At 39.0% G+C, this 23068-nt stretch overlaps 3 protein-coding genes and 1 long non-coding RNA gene across 4 annotated transcripts; 3 read left to right on the top strand and 1 right to left on the bottom strand.

Moving 5' to 3' along the window:
* The first annotated feature begins 9 nt into the window (after positions 1-9).
* On the top strand, positions 10-1777 carry LOC119894357. The gene is made up of 2 exons (XR_005442906.1): positions 10-1476; positions 1623-1777. It is a non-coding gene; the product is annotated as an uncharacterized LOC119894357 (long non-coding RNA).
* Positions 1778-4787: 3010 nt separating this feature from the next.
* On the bottom strand, positions 4788-6164 carry LOC119894276 (histone-lysine N-methyltransferase, H3 lysine-79 specific-like). The gene is made up of 2 exons (XM_038706945.1): positions 5875-6164; positions 4788-5240 (listed from the first exon to the last, which is right to left on the bottom strand). Exons 1-2 carry the CDS (start codon positions 6158-6160, stop codon positions 5047-5049), a joined length of 480 nt encoding a protein of 159 aa, XP_038562873.1. The 5' UTR covers positions 6161-6164; the 3' UTR covers positions 4788-5046.
* A 6021-nt stretch (positions 6165-12185) lies between these two features.
* On the top strand, positions 12186-15729 carry LOC119894277 (C-C motif chemokine 4-like). The gene is made up of 3 exons (XM_038706946.1): positions 12186-12850; positions 12944-13064; positions 14103-15729. The coding sequence occupies exons 1-3, from the start codon at positions 12787-12789 to the stop codon at positions 14209-14211; spliced, it is 294 nt and encodes a 97-aa protein (XP_038562874.1). The 5' UTR covers positions 12186-12786; the 3' UTR covers positions 14212-15729.
* Positions 15730-18911: 3182 nt separating this feature from the next.
* On the top strand, positions 18912-22706 carry LOC119894278 (C-C motif chemokine 4-like). The gene is made up of 3 exons (XM_038706947.1): positions 18912-19221; positions 21805-21928; positions 22158-22706. The coding sequence occupies exons 1-3, from the start codon at positions 19155-19157 to the stop codon at positions 22249-22251; spliced, it is 285 nt and encodes a 94-aa protein (XP_038562875.1). The 5' UTR covers positions 18912-19154; the 3' UTR covers positions 22252-22706.
* The last annotated feature ends 362 nt before the right edge of the window (positions 22707-23068 follow it).

The following is a 23068-nucleotide window of genomic DNA, read 5'->3' on the forward strand; positions in this document are numbered from 1 at the left end:
TGTAACTACCAAAACAATGTAGCGAACTAAGTGCTCTGCCTAAATGTAATGTATGCATGGAGATAATATTTTAACGGAGTGGCTGTGGTCATGGAGGGGAGCTGCTGCGAGCACAGACCGGTGTCCTGACGATCTATGCTATACGCAGTCTGCGTGCGCCCTTAAAATACTGGGTGTGCTAAGGTGGACTTTGGTGAGTATTTGCAGTGCTCTGTCTTGTTCTGTGTGCGTTGGGGATATAGAGGCTTTGGGAGTTAACTGTAGTGTGATAAATATTTGCCGGATCAAGCAATACCCATACAGGCCATGTGAGAAGGAAGATAGGACTTGGACTTTATCTATTCATCCTGTGTGTGCTTGATTGATATGAAATGACATTTAAAAAATAAAAAAATGAGGCAATAAAAATATAAATAAATGTATAAATGGGGACTTTTATTTCCATGGGCGTAACCACACATTCTTTGGGGCGGGGGTCATGTCCCCTCTGCCTGTGCATCTCATGCTCCATTTTACCATTGCTCATAAACAAGATCCCGAGATACTTAAAGGTCCAGTGTGTAATATTTAGGAGGATCTATTGACAGAAATGCAATATAATATCCATAACTATGTTTTCAGTGGTGTATAAAGACCTAACATAACGAACTGATGACTGGAAATTAACACCTGCCAAGCGCCAAATGCGGGTAGATTTTCCGTTTGGCTAAATGACAGAAGGCCACCCGCCACATTAGCGGGTAAACGTATTCATTGCGATATCGCCATATAATAACTTTTTGACGGTAGCTAACAGCGGATCAGTGTTGTTTTTTGTTGTGTGTCACACTTAAATTGGCCCCCACTGTACAAAGGGATTATGTTGTTTGTTCAGTTCAGGTTTCTTGTGTTTGATTGGTGTAGATATGTAAGGGGGTGGGCATTAGGGGATTGAAGTTGGGAGCCGTCAGGTCATGCTACGAGTTCCCCGAGTGTTTTTAGCATTTAGCTAGCTAGCAACCAGCGTAACATGCATACCAGTCAACCATCCCGTTTTCCTCGGACTACTCCCGTATTTTACCGTTATCTCCCACGTCCTCCCGTTAAAATATGTCCCCGTAAATCTCCTTTATTTATACCCACTACGTTCCCCTCCATTAAAGCCGGTGGCAGTATGTAGAACAGCTCGGTGAAGTCGACAGGAAGGAGAAAAGCAGCGCGACGGGTTCGGGACAGAAGATGCGTTTCGTTTCTAAACAGAGTATTTCACATGCATTTGCCCCTAAATGTTACACTGCTGCAAGCAGGGAGGTGACAGTTGGTGTGTTGTGTGTTTATTTTGTCCCTTTTTGAGCGTGTGAGAGGTGCTTGGTGGGTTTTGGTTTTGTCTATCTGTGTATGGCCTGTCTCTCTCTCTCTCCCCCGCTTGTCCTTTCCTCCCTCTCCCTCAGGGCGGAGTTGTGGGCTGCACCACTGGGCGTTTCTCCCCAGCTGCAGGTAATCTGCTGCTCACACACCTGTCTCCTGTCATCATCAGAAATGGCTTTTATACACTACCATCTCCTCAGTTTCCCGCCGGATTATTAAGTCTAGTTTTGTTTTTGGAAACCCCTGCTCTGCTCTCGTGCCGCTCTGTTACGGAGAACGCCACTTCTCTGTCAGCCCTGCTTACAGGTGTCGTGCCAAGGCGACACCGGCCTTGCCAGGCCTCGCACTTACCTGCCACACCGGAGGAACCTTACCCCCAGCATCAAGCTTACCTCACTATATCTTGTGTTAATAAACTGTTAAAATCCTCCTCAGCTGTGTTCTTGTCTGCATCTGGGTTCTGAGCCACGAAGTTCTAAACTAAACTAACTAAAATAGATACACGTGAATCAGAAAAATGAATTCATGATTTACGGGGCAAAAATGAGGCTGAAGCAGTTTATAAAACAATTTACTGTACTGGCAAGTTATTATTTTGGCCGGTAAAAAATATGTTTGGCCGGTGGATTTTTCCATCTACCAGCCCCATTGGAAGGTGAGCCAAAAAGTTAATTTCCACCCCTGAATTAACTATTTTTTTAATACCTGAACAAGCTATTTCTATCTACATATTCCACAGGCCCCCTTGATGTCGTCATGTTGCGCTGCCATGTTTCTACAGTAGCTCAAACAGAAAAACTGCTCTACAGATCGCGTTTCGTCACTACGGTAAATACGTATTTACCGTAGTAAATAAATATAAATAAATATATAATAAATAAAATAAAATAAATAATAAATATACGTTCTAAGAACAAGAAGAAGTAGTAGAAGCAGTAGTAGTTGTCGTTGAAGTAAGAAGAGAAGTAAAATTTGGACAAATAGAGGAGCACACATATTATTGTGTACATGGAACATAAAGAAGTACACAAATATATTAGACACAAATAATAAAAACAATGCCATGTAGAAGTTTTGGGACAGCCGAGTTGTTGATGTCATACACGTAGAAAAATGGCGGACAACATGGTTCATTGTAATAAACTTTTGGTTACTGCAAAATCACATCTTGCACATACATATTTTGCTAACATCAGATTCAGAATCAGTTTTATTGCCAGGTTTGTGTACACATACGAGGAATTTGACTCTGATAGTACATTGTTCATGATGTGCTTACTCATACAAAAATACAAAATCACAACAACAAAAATAAGATAAAATCAGACACAGACATCAGTGTAGACAACACAAATATGCAAACTATGAACAAAAACAATATAGACATATTGACAAATAGTGCAGTGAGCAGAGTGCAAAGGATGCAGGAGTATGTACATATCGGTGGTGGATGTGATATACAGGTACACAGTGCAATGAAGCATAGTGCAAAGGATGCTGGAATAAGTATTTTGTGAAGGAGTTATGACTTGAGGTAGGTGGATTTGGTATACAGTATCTACAATATGACAATATAACAGTATGAACAGCACTGAAATAGAGAATGGTGAGTAAATAATAACATGCAATTTTTAATATGGTTATAACGGTTAGTTTGCTGTCCATGTAGAGTGAACTAACGCTAATCCAACACATCTTTGTCCATCCGTCCATGCTGATTCCACATTCCAACTTAAGAGCACATGAACACACTGAAGTCAGAAGACAACAAACAACTTCACAACTCGAGTGATGGGACCATCCAAGTAGCACATGAATGCAGAGTGAGCCGTTGGTTGCAATTCACAACTCAACAGGTGCTGAGTCTATGATCGATCTTTGGCCCCCGCATCTTTAGTTTACTTGGTAAGTTTCACTCAATTCCTGGATGCTTATGTAATCATGATTATATTATTTGATCCCATACTCAACATTTTAGCCAAGATAACCGATTACTGTTTGACATAACATCTGACTACACCAAATAGTTTATAAAAAGGTCTGTCCTAAGGCATTTATTAGTTTCTGACTATGATGGGGGGAAAACAGTTCCACAAAACTACTCTCATGTGTAGGCTATTCTGTGTGATCTCCTTTTGATAACTAGTGCAATAAGTAATGTAATATTGTTTCACTTCCATTCACTGAGCCTCCCCTGAAACTGTTTGGACCCTCCTTGGGGAGGCCCGCCTCACATTTTGGAAACCCCTGGCCTAAGGTGTTCTAGTACCAAGTACACTTAGTAACGACCTTATGCTCGAACATGGTATTTGTTATGGCCAGTATGACTCGCACAGAAGTCCAATAACAAAACATCACTCTGGTTCAGATTAGACAGGCTGTTCCTCCCAGTCACCCCCTTCCTGGCTTCTCCATCATTGCCCATGTGAGTTTTGAAGTCTCAAAGATGGAATCCCTTCCAGGTGAGGAGACTCTGAGCAGGCAGGGTACTCTGAGCTGCTGTCCAGTACATACAAAAGTCAGAACCTTCCCCCCAGTGACTTCCTTTCTCATAGAGGCGTCCCTCTCATTCTCAGCCACTGCAATTTCCTACAATATTTTATGTGATTATGTGACTTTTTAGTGAACAGGTAAATTTTAACTTTTCTAATCTCAGTCATACACTGCATCAACAAATTTAACAAGTTTAGACAGTATGTGGCTGTGTAGTCAGAAGACCCTATTGAATACAATACATTTGCAATAGACCTTTTTCATGTCATACATTTTATAGTGGGAAAACCACAGGTGTAATCAGTACTTTTAATGATGTCTGGTACACTAGCCAAAACAAACTCTTCAGGGACATGCAGGTCTTGATGGAGTTTCACTCTTGGCCCAGGCATGGAGGTTCGCTGAGCTTGGCAGGACATCATAGACAGCTTCCTTTGACCATGAACTTGATGCGCTGCCAACGTCAGTTCAGGAAATCTTCCAATATATCAGATATTAATGTTCATTAGAGTTTAAAATTTACATAATGGGGAAAGTGTGTAGGAAAACACACTACTATATTGCATGTTTTGTCATTACTTTTAAAAAGATTTACCCAGCCTCCACCCCTCCCCTATCTTAATACTTTTTTCTAACAACTCTACTGATTTATCTGTTTGCTAAACCTAAATGATGAATTACATTAGATAAATTAGTTTGTCAAATTATATTATATTAGATCCAATGTGATCTGATTTTGTTTGATTACATTGCATTAGATTGTAGCGGACAATGCACACAACAGTTGTCATGCAAGCTTCTTATCCTTATTTCAGAGACTCCTTCCCGTTTACTTAAATTTAAATATTAAGTAAATATTAAATTATAAAGACAAATATGACTACATTGTCATTGGTTAGTCACTAATAATTATTATGTGATAATCTATTAGAGTAAATGAGATAATATTCAATCAAATCACATTTTATTATAGGAATCAATATGGCCAAACAAACACCACTGTTATACTGTATACTGATTTCCAAACTGACAGACAGCAGACGTTTATATTACATGTCTGCATAGTTGGATTTGTGCAGAAGTTTACTAGCACATAATCTGCCTAACATTTTGACATTAAATTTATTTCCTGCGGATCCTTGCAGCAATGCCGATAAAGAATAATTTGTGCTTTACAGAACAGTCATGTTTAAATCACCATACCCATTAAGGAACGCATTTAACTGTTTTTAAAAACGTTCCCACTTTCTTTTCATCTTCCACATGCCCTTGTTCTTGATGTTTGCCCTTCTCCCTCTTGTATCTTAATCTGTCCTCCATTGTTTGTTGTTTCTTCAGCATCTTCCTCCTCTTAGCCTGTTGCCTCCATGATCGTATCTCCTTTACTTCAGGAGTGTCATCTGAGAAAGAAACAGCTATCAAAGGTAAGCCTGTAGTGCAACAAAAAAAACATCAACTTGAGTTTTGCAGGCTGTTACTGAGTACAGTATTGTTTAGCTCAGGGGTTTTGAAAGTCTGAGGCTGTGGACTTGGAAAAAGGCTCCCCTCTCTAAATTTACCTGGTCAGTTTTGCTCAAGTGCTGAATGCCTAAGGGATCAGGATTATGTTATGTGATCACAGATAGACAAAATAAGCCAAGACAGCCCAATACTGCTGTTTGACAGTACAGACCACACCAAATACATAATAAATGTCTGTCTTATGGTGTTTGTGAATCTCTGGGAATGTGGAAAAAACTGAAAAATCCCCCAAAATTACTGTATCCCTGAACTATCCCTTTTACCAAATCACACACATTTAGGCTATTCTGTATCCTCTCCTGATAATTAATGTTATAACTAATGTAATATTTTTTTACTAAGCCTCCCATGAAACTGTCTGGACCCCACTAGGGAGGCCCGCCTCCCACTTTGAAAACCTCTGATTTAGCTTATTTCAAACATGCTAAAGAAAACATGTGACCATGTAACTACGGGATGCAACACATACTTATGTGAAATATATCCTAGATCTATATATGCTGACTTTCTTACCACCAACATCAATGGTCACCTCCTTCTCATTGGTCCTGGAGATGGCCTTGATGATTTGCTCCTTCTGGTGTTCCAGGTACCACATTATCAGGTTTGAAATGAGGCTCTTCTTTGGAACTGATTCATTTCTCTCTGTCTTCTCTTTGTCCGCCTTCTCTCCTTCACTTTTTCCATCCTCTTTTTTTTCACACTCCTGTAGAGAGAAAACTCTGTCCTTTTTCTTCCTCCGCCTCTCTCTCTCCTGTCTTTCTCTCTCCTCCTGTCTATCTCGTTCCTCCCTCCTCATCCAGCTCTTCTCCATCCTGTCCTGTCTTTAAACTTCCTCCCTCTCCTGTCAATTCAGTTCAGTGGAGCTTTATTGGTGTGGGAAACAGACGTTTACAATGCCAAAACAAGTGTGAAATAAAAGCATGTACATGAACAGAAGAATTGTAAGAATCATGTCTGTTCTCCTCTGCCTTTTAACTTGTTAACTTCTTCTCCACCACCCTTTCCTGTCTTTAAACTTCCTCCCTCTCCTGTTTCTCTCTCCACCTTTTCCTGTCTTTCTCTCTCCCCTTCTGCTCCCCTTCCCCTTCACAAAGAATTTGTCTTCTACTGTACATTTACAGCTAGTACTGTTGAAAGAGTGACTACTATTTTATTATTTCTGTGACAAGTAAGTAAAGTTTAGCATTAATAAAAAGAAAACAATTAGTGTAGTTACTCTTTAATTCACATGATAACGGTGCAAAAAGTGAAGTGACGTGAAGTTGTCATGTGGTGGCTGAGTGCAAGAGCATAGAACTGAGGTGTGGACCCAGATGCAGACAGTAGGCAAAGTGGTTTCAGTTCAAATAAGATATTTATTAACACAACAAAGAAGCAGGCACATGGCAAAAATTCAGTCAAAAGCAATGCAAACTGAAAACGTAGGGAAAAATCCCAAAACAAGGAATATCCACAAGGTTATCCAAAAGATACAAAGAATAAGGCACAGTGAACCCTCAACATAAACAACGCAAGGACATGATGAAGACTGAAGACACAAGCAGGCATACATACACACAGGGGCTAACGAGCGGGGCGGGAGCAACACAGGTGAGGGGGATCAGGACTAATGAGACACAGGCAGGCAGAGAGACACACACCAATAAGGCCATAGGGAAACTAATAACCAGAAAGAAACAGAATATAAATAACTGAACCAGAACCTAAGCAGACAGATCAGTAATATACCAAAAAACTACAACTAACAGGGAAAACAGACTGAACTAAGATTGAACAGAACACAGAGCAAACATGGACAAAATAATACAGAAGTACACAGACCAGCAGTAGACACCAAGACACGAAAACAAATGCAGGACATAACTAGAATACGAGACAAGAAAACTTAAACATGCGAATGAACAAAGGACTAAACTTAGCTACAAAACCCTAAACATGACAAGATCAAATAAAGCTGTAGAAACACAGAATCCAAAACCAAACCCATGAAAACAGATACCTAGTAAACTAGGACGTGTGAATGAATAAAATAATAAACAAGGCTACACAGAGAAACACAGAACCTAAAACAGGAAAGACATGAACACAAAAGCCCACTCCTAACAGAAGTACAAGGACTTTTTGTGATTTCATTCTCAATTCAAGGGAAAAACTACATGTACAGATAAAATTATCAAAAATATCATTATGTTATGTAACACTATAAACTTATTAGCATCTCTTCAGTACGACAGATGCGCATTTTGGGCAAAATAAAAAAGATAAGACACAAACTGTAATAATAACAGAGGCAGGTGTATTCGACAGCTTTCTGACATAAATCACCTCCCTGAACACAGCAACAACAATTAATGTCAAATCTCCTTCTGGTGAGACAACAAACAAGCCGACCTCCCGAAATACCAAAGTAACAGTTCTTCCTTGGTAACTACAATGTAAATGCTGCATTTCAAATAATAATTTCTAGTAATCACTGCCAATAATCTTAATGTGACCCGTAACTTAGTGATGTGTTTCATTTGAAAAAAGTAATTATTGACAGAATAAGACAGTAAAAATACTTTTCTTCTCTCCCTGACACAATATTTTTTTCAACAAAAATCGTTAGCCAAAATGCTAATTCAAGGCTAATTAGCTTAGATAACTTATTAGTGTAGCTTAGACTGGCAAAGTATGGACCAAAGAGGACTTACCTCTCCAGAGGTCTTGGTAAATGTGACAGTTGTGTTCAGTGCCTGTTCTTATATTCTGCTGATTTCAGCATTTTGGAATGATGCTGCTATGCTCGTTGCTATGCAACTTAATATTTAAATTTTATTTTTGCATTATTTAATTATTGTTTGTCTTCTTAAAGGAGCTATAAATAGTTAAAGCCCCCCTCCAACCAGTTTCACAAACAGAGAATGGGGGTGTGGTTAATAGTCGGCCGTAATACATTACCATGACAACCAAAAACTGTTCACTAACGATATGCCACTACACTGTAAAGTTTAGTACACTTTACTGTCTGGCAGGAGTAGCTATTACTTACCCATGATAGAAACTAATGTGTGCGTATCAGCTGTTATCAATCACAGTTGATGGTCCTGTCACGCACTGCACTCGATAACTCCCACCACATTTTATGGTGTGCTTACTTGTGGGGGTGCCTCCGCCGATGCATTGGTAAAACGGCCGTCAGTAAAATGCATGTTGCAGACTGTATATAAGACGGTGGCAGGTGAAAGTGCGACGTGTTTTCTGTCATCTGTCCTCCAACACCGCATGCACAAATGCCATAATGAAAATGAATAACACACTAAACCAAGAGGAGGAAACTAAAAAATAAAATGAAGACCCTCTGTTAGCCACCTTTCTGCGATAACTATGCTAGCTAACTACACCTGGCTAACTACAATTTAGTTAACTTAGCTAACTAAACTAGAAAGACAAACCAAAAATCAGACACAGAGAGACATACCTATTGTAAGTTCTAAGTAAATGACATGATAAATTGGTTAGCTAGCTGACAACGATGTTTATCAGTTTGATGCTCTGACTTAACGAGGCATGACAGTGCGCCTGCGCAAGCTTGGAGAATGACGTATGACTTATGGAATTAGTATAGTCATATGTCACAACCCCGTTTTAACAACTAAGCAACTTTTGCAACTTTGAGCACAAAATTAAGCCATTTGTCAAAAAAAATATGACGAACTATGTGGGTAATCAACATTGTAAGAAATGACTCAGAAAAATATGAAATATCATAGAAATGTCAAAATACACTGGAGGGGGGCTTTAATAAATCACTTTTTTACTTGTCAATAGGCTCTAACCTCACTTATCTGGTGAAAACACAGTCAACACAAGTTCACACACTAACGTCAACCAGTTACTAACATTATCAAAATACTATAGTTGTAATATTATAACTTCCACATTACTTCACCAGCTAACGCGACCCATATTACTTTCCTGTGTACCACCAGTATTACGTCAAAGTGTTGATTTAGCCTGCAAAGAAATTAAAACTACAAATTAAAAAATGTGAAGTAGGAGGAGCAGCTGGTTGCTATGCAACACAATGTACTATTTTATCCTTGTTTTATCTGGTTATAGTCCTGATATGTGTGTATGTGCACTTGTGTTAATAAATAAAAATAAATAAAATTTGTGTGAATAAGATATATGGAAATATATAAAAAAGATTATTCAATATTTTTACATTTCATATTTCAAGATCCCCTCTAGATGTTTAAAGATTTCTAAAAATACTTGACTTTTTTGATTATTAATGTATATACCTGCTTAAAAATTCTTCAAATTACATCTAGTGTGTAAATTGCATTATTGAACCACGAACAAATTCTAAAACAGCTGTGATATCACAAAATCAAGTTGTTCTATCCATGTGAGATTTGATTCATTTTACTTTTGATATTTTTTTTGTTGATAATACTCAACTCCACAGTGTCGACTTTATTATTTGGATATTGTAATACCTATAATGTTTCTTCATCTGATGTAAAATATCAGCAAAGTTACTGCAGCTGTGGTAGAATATTCTAGTAGTCAACTACTGACTTGTGAACATATCACAGAGGTCAAAGCATTCTGCAGATTGCCTCTCACATGCATCTTTAAGTAAGAACAGGTCACAGATATATGAAAGTAAAATTATAGATGATAATCATGAGGAAATTGATGGGGTTTCAAAAGCATGCACAGAAGTGATCTAAATAGGTCACAGATGCATTGCTAAATCTGGGTTTATGTACATATCTGTAAACAGTTGTGATAAGATCTTGTGAACATGATGCATTGCTAAATCTGGGTTTATGTACATATCTGTAAACAGCTGTGATAAGATCTTGTGAACATGATGCTATCTCCATCACTTCGATCTGCATCACCCAGATTTGCATAACAGGGGGAACTGACTCATGATGACCCTGGAATATGTCAGCACAACACAAGCTTAGAGTAATCCACATGTAAATATCTGCCACATTTTCTTTCTCTACACATAGTTCTTTTATTGTTTTATAACTTGCATCTGTTTATTTCATATTTATATATTTTTTTACATATATTTATGTCAACTGTATGTTTTTCTACATGTAGCACCTTATCACCAAAGCAAATTCCTCGTACGGGTAAAATAATACTTGGCAAAAAAAGCTCTTTCTGATTCTGACTCTGATCTTATCTGATGATAACTTGTAATGTAGTTTACCCACGAGGAGGCGGAAACCATAAAACTTTTCACCAGACATTTTTCTAATGGAACTCTGGACCTTGATCTTTCTGTAATGTCGACATTTCTTAAGCTTTTTTATTTTTATTTTTTTTAACATAGCCTAAATTTTTCATTTATAGTCAATTTTCTGTGTGTGTGTGTGTGTGTGTGTAGTCTCCGTGACGTCACCCATACAGGGAGATTTTTAAAGTTCAGCGTCAGCACCCACCTGTTACCCAAAGTGACCATGCCTTTAATTATGAATAACTTAATATAATTAAAACAAGTTTTTTTTTGAACTCACACTATCTCAGACATCAAGCTCATTGATGTTACCTACAACTTTAATGAAAATTACACAGATAAAATGTTTCTGTCACAAACAACTACACCAATTTGAAAGTTATCTATTCTAAAGTTTCACCTGGGCAGCCCTTCCTTTTCACTTGCTTACCTCATTAGTCATGAAAGGTTCTGAACAGGTTTTGTGGCCATGACACAGAGTGTAACTGACCCACTATTTGCGTATCAAGTAAGGAAAGCGTTAGAGGATGCCACAACAGTATTGCTGAATTTTGCTGTTGGGCACCTGGAGGCCAACAAGACACATTGATTGACTTTGGCACCATATCAGAATAGGATGTTAGCTGGTCGACTTCCTGACAATGAGGTCACAGAGAACCCATATTAATGACACTTTGTCTGAAGCCCTGACGTGTTCTACAGGATCACCCCAGGGGTGCGTCTCGTCACCTTTGTTATTTGTGCTCTACACCAATGACTCTCAGAGTAGGTTCAAATCAAGGTTCATAATCAAGTTTGCAGATGACTCTGTGATTGTCAGTCTCCTGCAGGACCATGAGGTGGGCCATGGACCAGTCCTTGACAATTTCATCAAATGGTGTGACTCATAATCAGCAGCGTAACATAATTGTGATTGGCCCCAGTCAAATATTTTTCTTGTGCCCCTCACCCCAAAAATTTGCAGCATTTGCTCAGCACCAAGGACAGCAGCCAAAGTGCCAAATGTAATCTTACAGCCTGTCAAACAACCAAATAAGCCTACCGTAACAAATCAACACAAAGTAGCTGACACAGTCATTGTCCACTGAACAAATGGCAATCAAGAAAAGCACAGCAACTCATTATGCCAACACAGTATGAATGAATGGATGACGCCATCTGATCATGATCTACATGGCAATGTCCCTTGTGGGCCCTTGTAATCAGCTGGGCCCCAGTGCATTCCACAGGTTGCATCGTCGGTACTAATGCCACTGCTACTTGCAACTCAATGTCTCTAAAACAAAATAAATGCTTAGTGACTTTTGCCAAAACCCTCTTGTTATCTTGTTGACTTTTATCAGTGGCAGAGCCATAGAGACAGTGAGCCAATATAGGTACTTGGGCACCATCCTGGACAATAAATGGATGCTAACAGACATCTGCAAAAAGGCCAATCAGAAACTGTTTTTAACGTTGATAAATTTCTTTTGAAAATGTTTTATTCATCTTTAATTGAGTCCATTTTACCTTTTTAAATGATCACCTGGTTTGGCAACCTAACTATGGTTAACAAAAATAGGCTAGGAAGGATTGTTAAACTTTACCAAAAGACCAAGGTCATTCTGGGGAAATTCTTCTCTGAAGTCTCAAGGGAGGATTCATTTTTGAATGGAAAGACTGACATCATACACATTTCAGCTCCCAATGGACACAGTGTTAAGAGTCGATCACAGCAAAGATAGAAGAATGTCGTCATCATCTTTTTGTCGACATCATCATGAAGACTCTCTGCTTCACTCTGGGGCTGCTGCTGCCCACCGCCTGCTGCTACAATGCAATGTGTTGTAGACTGTACACTGTGAATTGTGTGAAGAACTTCAATGCTTTTTCCACTGACTAAAAATTAACCAAGATGTAGATAAGATAAACGCTAAGAAGAGTCTTGTTTTCTGTGGTCCCGGAGATGATTTTAATCTTTACAACAAATCTGTGGTCTGGCCCTTTACTGAAAGTGTTTCTTCACAGTGGAAAGCTGAGGCGGTGGGGAAATCCTTGCCTGATGACCTGGATTTGTTTTGGATGGAAACACATTTCAGCTCCACAATAAATAGTATTTATATCAGACGTAGTGCTAAGAGTCGATCACAGCAAAGACAGAAGAAGAACATCGTCATCATCTTTTGGCCGACATCATCATGAAGACTCTCTACTTCACTCTGGGGCTGCTGCTGCTCACCGCCTGCTGCTGCAACGCCATGCGTGAGTGATCTCTGTTTGTGCCTCATCATTAATCGTTTTATGATTTCTCACTGACATGTTTATAATGAAATTATCCTTTTATCTTCCTCACAGCCAAAGGTCTGCAGTTAGCACCCGGAAACTGCTGCTTCAAGTTTTACACTCGGGGGTTACCATTAAATCTCGTATCGGGCATAACCAAGACCCACAGCTCCTGTCAGCAGAAGGCATTCATGTAAGTTTGGGTTTCATTCTTTTGCTATTCTTGTCTTTTAACTGGCGATGAAATTATGAATAAAAAGATGGAGGGCCTCTCACCTCCAGGCAGGCATAATCACATCAGAAATTACTGTTCTTTAGGGAAGCTTAGGAAGGCCAAATTCCTGTGCCAGGTTCTTGTCAGCTTTTACAGAGGAGCCATAGAAAGCATCCTGACTAGAAACATCACTAACATGGGATGTGCACGGCCCAGGACCGGAGGGCTCTGCAGCGGGTGATTAAAACTGCTCAGAAGATCATTGTTACCCATCTCGCAAGCATCAGTAATATCGGTGAGGTGCCCACGTAGAGCCCAAAGGACACTAAAGGACAGTACCCACCCAGCCACAGCTTGTTCACCCTGCTGCCGTCTGGGAAGAGATTTAGAAGTTTCTGCTGCCGCACCACCAGACTGCAGAGCAGCTTTTCCCCCAAACCATCAGACCTAATTCAATTTAATCTAGCTTTATTGGCATGAATGTAAAACAACAATATTGCCAAAGCTACAAATAAATAAATAAATTATGACTCTTAAACAGCACTGTTCCATTGAATATAGTTTATTTCTGTTTGCCATTTTTATAATTGCTTCTATATTAATGTATATTGTCTGCTACGTAACAGAAGGGAATTTTCACTCTATAACCTGTTGTATTGTGACAAAATAAATCTACCCACCTGCCTATCACAAGATCACAGCATCCATAATAATGAATTCCACTTCCTTTAAAACATGAACAAGAGAAGGTGGATAAACAGAGTGTCAGTACTGAACTACTGAACATCAATCAAATTATTATTAGCACTTATGTGATTGTCTCTAATGGTATTTTTATGGTTTTGACTATTAAGATCTAGCTAGGCCTATGTGTGGGATTATGTTGACGTTTAATTATGATAGATTGTGGGATATGTTGATTTTCACCACCAACCAGTGAATGAATTTGAATTGAAATGGATTTAATCACAATGTTGAAACTTTTTGTTTTGTTTTTATCGTCTGTATTTTTTGCAGAGTTCAATATTATACAGGAAGACAGATCTGCTACCGACAAACTTTCCAGTGGGCTCTGAATGTCTACAATCAGCTCCACAACACTGAGAGCAGCGGTCAGCTGCAATGAAGACGTACTTTTGTATAATAAACCAATGTCTGGTTTTGCAGGAAAGGATGAGATGAGAACAGGGGTTCCGCAGGGTCTTAAAAAGTCCCAATTTTTCTTTTTCAAAATCAAAATTTAAGGCCTTAAAAAGTCTTGTATTCTAGGTCTTAATTAATTTTAAACAGGTCTTAATTTTCCTATGTCCATGTAGTGCTACCTCTAATGCTCATTGAAATGCACCCCCAGCGCTTTAGAATGTTTTTTCCTCCCGTGATGTAATTTACTGTTTTACGACTACAAAGACCAACAGGCAGCTTAGAGCGAGTCTCTTTTGAAAAATCGCCTTCTTGAATCAAAATATGTCATTCCCGTGAATCGTGTTGATCGTTCCTTCCTCTCCTAATTCTTCAAAGGACATCTACCTGACAGGTGCTGTTACAGTGCGGAGTGTGTGGGCGAGCGAATGTGAGAGTGACAGAAAGTGACGGTGAAAATTAGCGGAGGAAAATATTAGCATTAATTTGTCAGGTTACAGCTCTGTCCTGTACACATACGATACATCTTGATAGTTAAAATAAATTAAAAAGAAGGGACGGTGTTGAACACGGAGGAGCTGTCACATTTTAAGCTTATGAGATTATTCTTTAGAATTTTAATGTACAAATGAAATGCTTGGTAATTATACAGAACCGAGGTGGTCTCACGTTGTCTGTTTTTTTTATGTTTATTACTTCAAATATAAAAAACAGTAAATTAAGACACAAAAGGCAAACATGAACAGTCTTATCGGCAATTCTGAGGTCAACAGGTTAACAGGATTTCCCCTGTCTTTATAAGGTTTAGGTTGTGAGGCTCAAAACAGCTTGGGCCTGTGCCATGGATGGAAAATATTGTGTAAAGCATCAAACTAACCAAATGACTTTTCCCAGATCTAATGGTAATTCCTCCACAGTAGACTTCTTTAGCAAGTTTAGCTTTTGGGGTGTAGTTTATTCAAAATCGGCTCTAGATTTTCCAACTTATTATTCACAGATATAACATCCTTTATTTTCTTCTCAGAATACACCAGAATGCTTTGTTTGCAAACATGTCACCTTTTTCATCCCTGCTGAGTTTACATGTATGTGTTTGTAGGGCTGTCCCCGACTAAGGATTTACATATACAAATCAGAAGTCCTGCCAATAGTCGACTGATAGTCGAATCATGTGTTTTTGTGCCCGGCGATTGTGAAACTGTCTTGAAAAGTCTTAAATATGATTAGGTGAAACCTGCAAGAAACCCAGCAGTGAGCTACAAGAAGCTTAATAGCACCATAGAGCTGCAGATTTGGCAAATCATTTTCTGCATATTCATCAGTGCAAAAACCATCTTTCACATTACAACTAGTCATTTGAGTCACCGTTCATCTAAAATACACATCGTTAATCATAACCATGTATAATCTGCAACTATACATATAGTACGCACAAGATATTTAACACATTGTACTGTATTGTATTGTATTGTATAAACCACAGAATTACATCACATAAAACATGTACCTCTGTTAATCTTATTCTTTTTAAGATGAGTCCACTAGTATGTAAATGTATACGTTATGAAAGGGCATCTTGATGGACTAGTTGTGTCAGATGTGATGTGATGTAATTGCAACGTCAATGGTTCATGTCTGGCCAGAGACCCGTAGCTTGCAATCCCGTTTCCAGCATTCTAATGTCATTATGTAATAAAAAGATATATATATATATATATATATATATATACCATCTCAACCATTATAGCGTATAGCATATATTGTGTTAGAAACAAATACAATGGCACATAGTTGTCATGACATAACAATTTTGCAGCTTTCTACCTCTGTTATTTGTCCACCAGCCACTACCTGTCCACCTATTTCCTGTCCAGTATGCCTGTCCAGTATTGTCCATATGACCTGACATCCACATGAGCCTGCACACTTGTTCCAGTTGCTTGTTCTCACTGCCTGTTGCTGAACTATATGTTGTTGGCCCAAATTCCCAGAAAAATACAGAGCATGACCTCAGTGGTACACAGCTGAGAACAACCCTGTACACAATATGACAAAAGGCTGAAATATGCAATTAATATACTACGCATATTTAAATGTTTTTGAATAACTCAGAGATCTAATGGGAATCTGTTAGGGTTAAGCTAAAAGGATTCAGGAGCAGACACAAGGCAGATGAACGGTAACTCAAGCAGTTTTATTTACAAGGGAATGTGCTAAGGAAGAACTGATGGATGGGAAGCGGGCAGAATCCAGGCTCAGTTTAGGATGGAAAGCAGTGTCATCAGAAAATGGTGTCAGGTGAGCTTGCAGCCAGTCAGACAGACAGACCGACAGACAGGGTCTCCAAACACAGAGGATAACTAGAACAGACAGAGACAAAAATTTTAAAATATGTACATATGTTTTATATTTTTGAAAAGGAATGTGCAAATGCCCAATTCATGCTCTCCCCTGTGCAAAATCTCACCCCAGGCTGTTATCTTGTTATGATCAGCATGTTTCACAGTAATAGGACTTGCAAACTTATTCAGATGATCTCACACAATCTATTCTTTGCCTCTGTGTGGCCGAACTTAACTTTAATATGCTAACACCAACTAAACCTCTGTCTCCTCTAAAAGAGGCTGCTGCTCTGCGGTTCAATGTGCAACTTTATCTTCGTGTCTCAGTAGCCGTACATGCCCCTTCCTCTACAGGAGGCAGCGATGCAACAACCACCCCCACCCCCACCACCACCACCAACCTGGTACTGAAGTTTGATGTAATTCCATTTTGTGATTACATTATATTTACTTGGTCCAGGAACACAGAGTAATGCTGACATCATATAGTATGGGCTAATGATATAAAACATTTAGCCCAGCATGCAACATTTAGAGGCACACACAACACATTTTGGCTTTCTATAATTGTGCACCCTGACCTAACCTAAACCTTAAAAGTGCTACTTTGTAGTAGTCTGGACCGGCCAAAATGTCCTCACAATGTAGAAATCCTCACTTTTTCTAGGGGTATCTAGCTATCTAACAGATATTCAGTTATCCCTAAGGCCCCTGATGCTAGCCCAGATTTATCCCAAGCATCCAAGCAAAATAAAAAATACCTCAGAAGTAATGTGTCTTTCCACAAAAAATGTCCTAAATAATCCACAGACCTAGCTGTTAACAGCACAGAGCATAATAGAGAGAATAATCTGAACAAAATTCCATTCATCTCGATATTGTGGCAGAAAGGAGCTTCAGAAGCGGATATCTCTAAACCTCAGTAGACAGAACTGAAAGTATCTGCTAGAGAGATGCAAGATATCAGCATGTGTAATAGGACAAAAGCTTTTTTTGTGATTTAGTTGATCTGGTCCTTCAATGGAAATTCTGTTTCTGGTGAAAAAGAAAAATTTGTGTTAGAAACTGAAAGAAGTGGGTTCCTATCTTTAGTTGTCTGTTTTAGTGGTTGGATATGTACATGGGAACAGTCCTGTTAGGGTTCCGTGGGTGAGTGGAGAGGAGATGAGCCTAAACGTATAACACTGGAGCAAATTCAGTTCAGGGTATTTAATACAAATGAATAAAGAGGTTAACAGGCAGTAGACGGGAAAATCCAACAGGCTGACAGAACACTCTTCCACACAAACACGACTGAGTGTACACACTACAATGATCAGACACAGACTGAGGAAACAAACAAGTATATATGCACACATGGGTTAATGAGCTGGGAGGGAGCAACACAGGTGACTGGGATCAGTTTAACGAGGCCGGCAGAGAGACAGTTAAACTAGAACACATAAGTACACAGAGCAGAAGTAAACTCTAAGACATGAACTGAGACACAGAACTAGGACACAGGGCTGAGACGCAGAGCTAAACCTAAGAGAAAAGACAGATACTAAGTAAACCTAAAGATGCGGATGAATAACATAATAAACAAGGCTACACAGAATACATGACAGACAGGTACAAAGTGAGCTAAACAGAACCAGTAAATGAACAAGGGAATACACAAGACTAAACAGAGAACACAAGACCAGGAACCAACCACAAACAGAAAACATGGACCAACTGCTGGAGTTTTAACTAAACCAGACCGCAACAGGGAGTTTAACGCAAGGCATTAGCAACAACACAAACAGGGACGAACTAATAACACAGGGGGACGACATGGTAACAGGACAACACTGACAAAATCAACCACAGACTAAGATAACTGAACAGACAAACACAGAGAGATAATAACCAAACGGATAACAAATCAGGCAGAGCTCACAATGACATTTACAGACTGGACTCAGGACAACAGACCGGACAGAACCCTAAAACACAACATACTAAATAACAGAAACTGAACTGATCAAATATAACACAAACTCACAGAGGGCTAAACTTGTCACTTGAATGTGACAAGTCCACTGTATTTTGGGGGTTTTCAGATGTTGTTTGACAAACTGACCAGCACTAAGTTTGAAGCATCGGCTACTGATACTTTTAGAATGACAAGATGGCACTTCTTTTAAATGTGTGAACACATATGCCGTCACATATCAAGAATAGCTTTCTGAACTCTTGTCTTTGTCAGTGGAATTAATTCAGAAAAGTTCTCAGTTCGATCAAAAGCACGTATATCCTTTTTGTTATCTGCTTCTGTTTTGAGTGCATTTTTTTCTTTTATCAGAAAACAGATCAAAAAGATGCAGTGCAGAGCTGCTGAAGTGTTGCTTGATGGTGACTTCTAATTTGTCTAAGTGCCGTGTTGTTCCTCAAACTTCCTGTCACCCGCAATTGTGACAACACCCCCCTCGGACAGTTTTCTCAGAATTGCAATGCAATGTGAAAATGACACTGTATAAGCAGCTGTCAGACACATAGTGATCAGAACAGATCACTTTAGATAACAAAGCCAGATCAGCATCATCAGTTCTACACTGAAGACAGCATGAAGACTCTCAGCTTCACAGTGGGACTCCTGCTGCTGCTCGCTGCTTCCTACTGCACTGCCATGCGTAAGTCTGTCAGTCTACTTTGTGGAAATGCCATTAGGGGGTCTGTTTCTGAATTAAGGCTACCAGTGATTTTTTATTTCATTATTTAATTTATCACACCATTACCTCACGCCTGCCTCCTGCACAAGGTTTACACTAGGAGTGAATGGTAAACCTCAAATGATATGACTGTGAAAAGGTTTTTAAACTTTACCGTATCTGGCAGTTAAACTATTGGTACCTTTGATTTCTGAGCATTGAGTGATACTGTAATATTCTGGTTTTACTGGTTACTGTTACTACTTTACTAGCTGTTTCTGCAAAGCTTGGATATATAATCACATTATTTAAAAACTTTTCTATATGAAGTTAACTGTTTGATTACATTTAGAAAAACTACTTTATAATAAACATTTTGACGAATGAACACAATGTGACAAAAGGCTGAAATATGCCACTGATATCCTGCACATATTTGAAGGATGTTTTCAAATAACTCAGAGAATTAATGTGAATCATGCATTTAATCTCTTTTGCAGAGGTGTGGACTCGAGTCACAAAAATGATGACGTTTGACTGGACTTGACAAAATCAAAGAAGACTTGCGACTCGACTTTGACTTGAACAGGAATGACTCGTGACTTCACTTGGATTTGAGCCTTTTGACTCGAGCTGACTTGACACTCCCCATGCCCGAATATAAATGATGATTTATAAAACTGTGCATCAACATAGCGCGGTGCTCAATTAGACTGGAGCGTGTGGCTTCCTCCAGCAAGAGGGAACAGTCACCGACCATCTGAAGCGCACCCGGCCGTTCCGCGATCTCCTGTTCCTGGCCCTGTACGCCCCAGCGACCCACTCCCTCTCCGGTGCCTACAATGAGTTGTGCAGTAGCCCGCTAACAGCGCGCTCTGAACGGTTGGTGATCGTTCCCTCTGGCTGGAGGAATTTTACGCATAGGCTAATCCATGCACAACAGCTGGGGCCCTGACGCAGCACCACGCAACTTTCTAAATTCCTCCACCTCACGGAGGAAAGAAAGGTCAGGTCGAAACAGTGTAGAGAGACTGCTGCTGCAGCTGTTGCATGAAAGCTGCTTCCACCAATTATAAAAACAAGTTCATTAAGATAAAACGATAATATCGCCGGGTGCTGTTTCAAAACGACACTGGTTTTGTTTTATAAATCCAGCGCACCTCTTTCCTTCACAGCTGAGGCTCTCGTTTCCTCCCTAAGAGGTGTGTTCAGTGTTGCTTTACCTGATCGGTGCTTGTAAAATATCCACTGTGTCTGCGTCTTCTAACGTCATAGCGATTTATAGTTTTCTCACTGCTGGTTTCTGTCATTGCATCTCCCAACAAACCACGGTTTTATTTCAGCGTTCTGTAACGTAACTTCGTCAACTCGAGTAGTTCACCTGTCACCTGCTCTGCTCCCCTCCGGGTACACACACACACACACACACACACACACACACACACACACAGCCCCCTCAGTGACCCATCCATCACCCAAAGCTGTCAACTTGGGGGAAACTGTGCTGCTGTCGTCCTCTTGTGCACTAGATGCTGCTTCAAGTTAATAATGTTGGATTATTGTTTCTTATTTCATGGGCTATTTGGGGTTTTTGAGTAATGCATGTTAAATAATTGTGATCTCAATATTGACCAAAATAATTAGCAGCCCTACATGAACATTTAATTTAATTCATGAAATTTGTTGTGTGAAACTGCACCTCTGCCTTCTTTCCTACAGTCTAGTACTTCATTCAATAAATTGTTTTATTTTAACTTGAAAAACCTTTGGTGAAGAGTGCATTATGACTTGTTTAGGACTCGAAATTCAAGGTTTAAGATTTGGACTTGACTCAGACTTGCCACTCATGATCGGTCTGGACTAGGGACTCGACTTGGGACTTCAGTGCTAAGACTTGAGACTTAACTCGGACTTGTAAAACGATGACTTGGTCCCACCTCAGGTCTTTTGCAAAAGAGATCTTGAATGAGTTAACATGATTAAATAAAGTGTCTATGTACATTCATTAAATAAAAAAATACAACACTAATATTAAACTAGTAAACTATAGAGCTTAATAACACTGTGTTTTTTAGCTGTATCCCTATTATATATTTTCTAGTAAAATTTGTAAATTGCCATCACTGTTTCGTCACTACGATGACTTACGAAGTTAAATTTAATGGCCAAAGCACATAATATATTGTGTTCCCCTTTAAGGTTAATTAAAAAAATCATAAACCAATATTTTAGATTTTTGGATTTTTAACTGTATTTTTTTTTTTTACAGTGCCAATAATCTTCCCTAAGTAGTAATCTCTATAATATGATATTGAAAATAAATTACACACAATGAGAAAGTGTAATTTTGAAGCCTGATAATGACTAATGTTTCAGTGCAGGAAGCTTCTGATTCCGTCTCCAGTGATTCAGTATATTCAGTTCAGTTGGAGGAGTTAGGGTAAAGATTTGTGTGTAGCAGTACACGATGTTGCCAGCATGCAGCTACATGCTGACCTGTTGTGTATTGAGGTCAGTGAATGACTGTGTGTGGTGCTAAATGATCCTTGTTTTTGTTTTTTTCAGCACATGGAGTGAATGAAATAGCACCCGTACGGTGCTGCTTCAAATTCTATACAGGAGGGATCCGGCAGGCAGAAATTATCAACATCATCAAGACTCACAGCAGCTGTCGTGAAAAGGGATTTGTGTATGTCTTTGCTTTACTTGTTTATGTCACTAGAAAGATCCCCACCAGAGCCATGGCCACATGTTTAGCAAGGACATGAAGGAGTTAAATGAATCAAATTAAATGAAGAAAATAACAAAACAAATATTACATTTCACAGAAGCACGACATAGAAATTGGTCAGCCAGTGACTGTGATGACTACATAAAAATTTCCAGTTCTAAATCTGTTGTTGCTGTTGTTTCTGCAGGGTCAGTACTACCAAAGGGAACGAGATCTGCGTCAGCCTGAATCTGAAATGGGCACAGAGAGCTTTCAATCAACAGCAAGCCGATGAGGTTTAATGATTTATTTTTTGCTGAGTACTTTCATGCAGCTACGAACTATTTCAATGATTAATCCCAAAGACCCTTGTTTTGCTCTATTCTTGATAATCACATTTTCATTTTACAAAATGTATTGATATATGGATTAATAAAATTAAAAATAAATATGTATAATTATATTGTAATGCTGTATTAGCTGAGAACTGTCCCAGATTGATGTTGAAATGCTTCTTATAGTGATTTTTCATTTTTTAATTGCATGGGTACAGGAAGTCTGTCCCTTTTCATATCTTACAAAGAAGTAGAGGACCTGCACATTGTCAAATGGAACTTTTTATCATCAGTGATTGTATCTCATTCTTTCTCATGTCTAAATTAAATGGCAGACATGTCATTATTTAGAAGAGGTCACAAAACAACCGGTCACAGTGGGGCCACAGAATGTGTGATTTAAATAAAAATATTATTACATACATTTGCACAATTTTTAATAGCAGGTATGGCTCCGCCCATTTTAGGTATAATTTGTCTTTATAACCCGGCCAAGACATTCTCTCATCAAGGATTATCATCACCGAATTACGGACCTCTGTAATTATATTTAGGCTATAGCCTATCAATAAACAAATTCTAACAAAAAACATTGATAACACGATCAACTTAAATGAAGGTTTTATGCGGACGTAGCTCATTACACCGTCGCAACCCTCATTTCAACTTGAAAAACTGTTCCCCTACCAATGTTGTGGAAACACATGGAAACGTGCTGTTTACAGGCAGAGTTTTGGGCGATACCATTTACCTTGGAAAGGGGTAAGAGATAGCTTAAATACTT

The sequence above is a fragment of the Micropterus salmoides genome, unplaced genomic scaffold (assembly GCF_014851395.1).
Source record: "Micropterus salmoides isolate LMB-PRFRI ecotype aquatic unplaced genomic scaffold, ASM1485139v1 Ms_hic_scaffold_8, whole genome shotgun sequence".
In the NCBI taxonomy this organism is placed as follows: domain Eukaryota; kingdom Metazoa; phylum Chordata; class Actinopteri; order Centrarchiformes; family Centrarchidae; genus Micropterus; species Micropterus salmoides.